This window comes from Priapulus caudatus, unplaced genomic scaffold (assembly GCF_000485595.1).
Source record: "Priapulus caudatus unplaced genomic scaffold, Priapulus_caudatus-5.0.1 Scaffold104, whole genome shotgun sequence".
In the NCBI taxonomy this organism is placed as follows: domain Eukaryota; kingdom Metazoa; phylum Priapulida; class Priapulimorpha; order Priapulimorphida; family Priapulidae; genus Priapulus; species Priapulus caudatus.
In genome coordinates this window covers 260,481-265,628 of record NW_014577165.1, presented here as the reverse complement: position 1 = coordinate 265,628, position 5,148 = coordinate 260,481, and the positions used below count along the sequence as shown (strand labels likewise).

Below are 5,148 nucleotides of genomic sequence, written 5' to 3'. Positions count from 1 at the left end.
TATTATTATTCACCCCTGATGTTACTCGAGCGCACGTGCGGGTGTGTACGGATGCAACGTGCAAAAGTACACTTGTGTATATATATATATATATAACTATAATCTAGTATAATAATAAGTATATAATCTAACAATAACGCATGTAGGTATATGTGTTTGATTCTATTGATTGCTTGCGGCATCTTTCAATTGCACGTATGCTCGAGCGCACATTACATATGTTTAATCCTTGTTGTTGTGTCGCAGATGGGCGGAGGCGTGAGGAGCTCTGTCATGGCGGACGCGATCTCGCGCGCTCCCGTCGTGCGTCTGCCGTCGGCCTGGCAAGCGGTCGAGCTCAAGCTGTGGCTGCAGAACTTGGGCAACTTCTCCATCATCAAGGAACAGTTTGATTCGACAAGCAGGTGGGTGTGTGTGACATCAACACCCCCCCCCCTTCTCCCCACGCACTACCTGTAGCTACGCAGGGCAGGGCTGTAATCTTAAAAGGGTGAACTTCACGTTGTTTCCCCCCACCCCACCCACTAGCTGTAGCTACGCAAGTTAGGGCTGCCCCACCTTGATTTTATAGAATAATAAAATAAAATATTAGCCTAATTTATGTAAATAACCGTAAAATAAGTGTAAATCCTCCTGTAGTCATCCGTTAAACCGTCCTGCCACACCCACCCCAGCAACACCCGTGCACGTTGACTGGGAGCTGCGCCCTTCCCTCACCACCGTTACTCGGCCGAGACGACGTCATTTCTCCCTCGCGAATTTTCTCGGGGCTACCACCCTGTACGTCGAAAGAGACGGGCATAAGCAGTTATGTTCTAGGCCGAGCTAGCAACAACATCCACAGGGTGGTTATCTTTTATCTCTGTCGAGCAGACTCAGTCGATTGTGCAGCGCACACATTCAGTCAGCAACTCTCTCTCTCTTTCTGCTCTGCAGATTTGCGAAGCTGAGCAAGCTGACGGTGAACGTCGCTGGCCGACTCGTCTACATCCGATTCCAGTCTACGTCAGGCGATGCGATGGGGATGAACATGATCTCCAAGGTGAGAAGTGCAGTGCTTTCTCTCTCTCTATCTCTCTGTCTCTCTTTCTCTCGCTATCCCTATCTTTCTCTTCCTCTCTATCTCTCTTCCTCTCTCTCTCTCTCGTTCTCTCTCTCGCTGTTTGCTCTCTCCCACTCTCTCTCTCTCTGTGTCAATCTTTCTCTTGCTACATTGCTACATCAATCATTCTCTCTCTTTCTCACTATCTCTTTTTTTTCTCTCTCTCTCTCTCTCTTTCTCAATCTCGCTCTGTCTCTGTCACTCTCACTCTTCTCCCTCCCTCCCTTCCGTCGTTAAATAAAGTTTTTACTTACTTACTTACTTACCTTCCTTCTTCCCTCCTTCGTTCTCCCTTCTCACGTTCTCTCTCTCACTGGCAGGGGTCAGAGCTGGCGCTGCGCTACCTACAGGACCATCACTTCCCCCATATGGAGGTGGTGAGCATCAGCGGTAACTTCTGCACCGACAAGAAGCCATCGGCCGTAAACTGGATCGAGGGTCGCGGGAAGTCGGTCGTGTGCGAGGCGGTCGTGCCGGGCAAGGTCGTCAGAGAGGTGAGTCGTCTGTGCTGCGTGTCTGGTCACGCGTCTTCGGTGCTGTACTTGCACTAATTGTGGCTAGCGCATGGCATCTAGCTAGCTAACATGTGTGACTGAAGCAGGAGTAATGTGTGAGTGAGTGAGTGAGTGTGTGCGTGCGTGCGTGCGGGTGAGCTGGCGTACGTGTCTGCGTACGTGCGTGCGTGCGTACGTGCGTGCGTGCGTGCGTGCGTGCGTGCGTGCATATGTGCGTGCGTGCATACGTGCGTGCATGCGTGTGTGTGCATCTGCAAGCTTACATTCACAGTACACGTGTGTGAATGACAGGTGCTGAAGACGACGGTGGCGGCCGTCGTCGATCTCAACATCAGCAAGAACCTCGTCGGCTCGGCGATGGCCGGGAGCATCGGTGGCTTCAACGCTCACGCCGCCAACATCGTCACGGCGATCTTTATAGCAACTGGACAGGTAGGCTGCTGTTTCTTTCTCGCCCCGCCCTTCATGAAGTCAATGTCGTGTGCGATGTCACTCTGCTGTGGCATGTGTCCTTGCTGTAATCCTTGTTCTGTGTCACAGCTGATCATCAGCCCTTCTATGATGTGAATTCTTCTTCATTTTTTTCCTTCTTATTATTATTTTACTACTTCTTCTTCTTCCTCCTCTTCTTTTTTTTCTTCTTCTTCTTCTTATTATTATCATTATTGTTATTTTACTTCTTTTATTTCTTCTTCTTATTATTATCATTATTATTATTTTACTTCTTCTTAATTCTTCGTCTTCGTCTTCTTCTTCTTCTTCTTCTTAATTCTTCGTCTTCTTCTTCTTCTTCTTCTTTTTCTCTGACACTTGACGCTTGTTTCTGTGCAGGACCCGGCACAAAACATCGAGAGCTCAAACTGCATAACACAGATGGAGCCAGCCGGTGATGGTGGCGAGGACCTCTATATTACCTGCACTATGCCATGCATAGAGGTGGGCACTGTAGGTGGAGGCACCATACTACCGCCCCAGGCAGCATGCCTCCAGGTAATGCAGAGTATATGTGGAATAAAGTGGGGAATGATATACTTAAGAAGGCTTCATTGAGAATAAATTGAGATCTGATTTCCAAATTGGTTTTGATGTAATGGTGTTAGTGTATGTTATATTAAGCAAAGAGCTAAGATGTAAACCCTTTCGCGGGAAAAAATTGGCTCTATGGGATTACAAAAGTGTGTTGTTTTTCAGTTGCATGTGTGACTTTTCATCTTCTATGCGTGCGCTGCCACTTGTTTTTTCTGCGGCGTATACACGTGTGTTTTTTCTGCGGCGTGCATTGCAGAGCTGGGCGTGATCACACATGCGCTGACACTTGTTTTTTTCTGCGGCGTGCGTTGCAGAGCTGGGCGTGATCACACGTGCGCTGACACTTGTTTTTTCTTATGTTGTAGATACTTGGTGTGTGCGGAGGTTGCCGGGAGGAGCCGGGTAGGAACGCGAGTACGCTCGCTAGCATTGTCTGTGCCACCGTGCTCGCGGGAGAACTCAACCTCCTCTCCGCACTAGCCGCCGGCCATCTCGTAAAGAGCCACATGAAGTACAACAGGTGTGTGTGGGTCAGAACTACAGTGTGTGAAGCTGGGTTTACACTATCAACTACAGTACACAATCTATTATCCGAAATTCTGAAAACCAAGAAAAAACCGAAAGTTTTTTCGTGGAGGTCGTCTGCACACCAAAGCTCGCGTTTGGCTGCACGAGGTTCACTGCATAAATATTAATGTGTTTGGCATTACTCATACATTTTGTACTGTACTGGTACAGCACTTGGCCTCTTGCAAATTTGGGTTTCAGCACTGGCTAGTTGCAGGATATTTGGTATGTATATCTGTAATGTACTACCATTCTGAAATTCAAAAAATTCCGAATTCTGAAACGTGTCTGGTCCCAAGGGTTTCAGATAATAGATTGTGTACTGAATCTGTTGAAATGTTGACGAGTTGATAAACGTTTGCCGACTCGCGGTCGATGACGTAAAAGCTTTAAACACATGATAGAAAGGTTGATGAAATGTTGAAAAGTTTATCAACTCGTTGACTTTTCCATAGTGTAAACCCAGCTTGAGGTTTACGCATCCTTCCTCGATTTTCGCCTCATTCTGAACTGCAACGGGGACTTTACTGCATAATGCAGGGAAAATGAATAACACTGTGTAACCTGCAAAATGTGTACGTACACGGCACGCTTAATGCTGTACGGTCAAACTAGCATATATAATTATAAGGGTGACCTAAAGGAAATGCTACAAGTGGCCTTTACAGACAGGAATCCATTCTATAGAATTGTATCCACTGCATACCTGCTATTCGGGGAAATGTCAAAAGTGGCCCTAATAGAGAGGTGTCTGTTCTATAGAGGTGACCACTAAGATAGGTTTGACTGTACATAGTTTATGATCGACACCCATATGTGCCATTTCCAAACTCACGAGATTTTTGTGTTGATACCATCCAAATGAACTGTGACGTGGTTGCACGCATACAATAACCAGAGTACAATAATGCAAAATCAATATAAAGAGCTAATAATATATGTATTAATACATGTGTGCATGTAATAATATATGTATTCTTAGCTGCTGATAATATATCTAATAATAATAATAATCATAGTGTTTACTCCTTATAACAGCTTGTAAGGATGGTTATACTGCACCAAGTCTTGTAGCACTTTGAAGAAGCATTGCTGTGTTCTTAATGCGTGTTTTTCTGTATTTTAGGTCAAGTGTTAGTATGAGTGGAGGAATCGTTGCAGACAATGCCTCATGAGACACGATGAGTCTGTAGACGTCTCGCGAGACCACCGTGAGACACGAGACTGTAGGTACCCTACGAGACGCTGCGTCGCGAGTCGTAGAGACCGAGTGTCTCCTGAGACATTAGCTGTGAGGGTACTGGCTCGGCTAATCGCTGGTCTTTGAGGCATTTCAAACGTTGAGACATGCCACCTGTGTTGTGAGACACTCGGGCGCCTCTATCGTCGTCTAATGCAGACTTGATTGATACGCAGTCGTCTGGCAGTCGTGTGGTAGTTGGGCTTGTGCTACTGCGAGAAGAGCGGTGGTATAGTTGTGTATATAGATAGCCTTACGGGTGTTGCAGCCTGTGCACCTAAATGCTTGATAGAAACACTACTGGCTGCTGCAGCCATACCTAGACGTTCAAGACAGATATCTGATATCTCATCACTAGGGTTGGCATTGTGTATGTAAAGTTTACACGTGTTACATATGAGAGAGAGAGAGAGAGAGAGAGAGCACGCGGATAGGCATGTATGGTGAGGGTTACGGCTACTATTGCCCGGCCGTGCGTGTGATTCAACCCGTCCGTAAGGCAGTACACTCCAACACACACTCTACACTCTCTGATATACACACTTTGATATAAGACAGTACACTCCAGCACTCTACACTCTCTGATATAAGGCAGTTAAGGCAGTTATCACTCTCTGATATAAGTACACTCCAGCAGACTCTACACTCTCTGAATAAATCATGGCGATGTATGGCCCCGTGTTAATTACGCGGCG

General features: G+C 46.4%; 1 protein-coding gene across 1 annotated transcript in view; it reads left to right on the top strand.

The window, feature by feature from the left end:
• LOC106805173 (3-hydroxy-3-methylglutaryl-coenzyme A reductase-like) overlaps positions 1-4,844 on the top strand; it is an 18,581-nt gene extending 13,737 nt beyond the window's left edge. The window contains exons 12-18 of the mRNA XM_014806668.1: positions 247-404; positions 937-1,042; positions 1,423-1,596; positions 1,909-2,049; positions 2,449-2,607; positions 3,012-3,166; positions 4,340-4,844. Coding sequence (XP_014662154.1) covers positions 247-404; positions 937-1,042; positions 1,423-1,596; positions 1,909-2,049; positions 2,449-2,607; positions 3,012-3,166; positions 4,340-4,388 — 942 coding nt within the window. The 3' untranslated portion in view covers positions 4,389-4,844. The remainder of the gene's footprint in view (positions 1-246; positions 405-936; positions 1,043-1,422; positions 1,597-1,908; positions 2,050-2,448; positions 2,608-3,011; positions 3,167-4,339) is intronic.
• Positions 4,845-5,148: the final 304 nt, after the last annotated feature.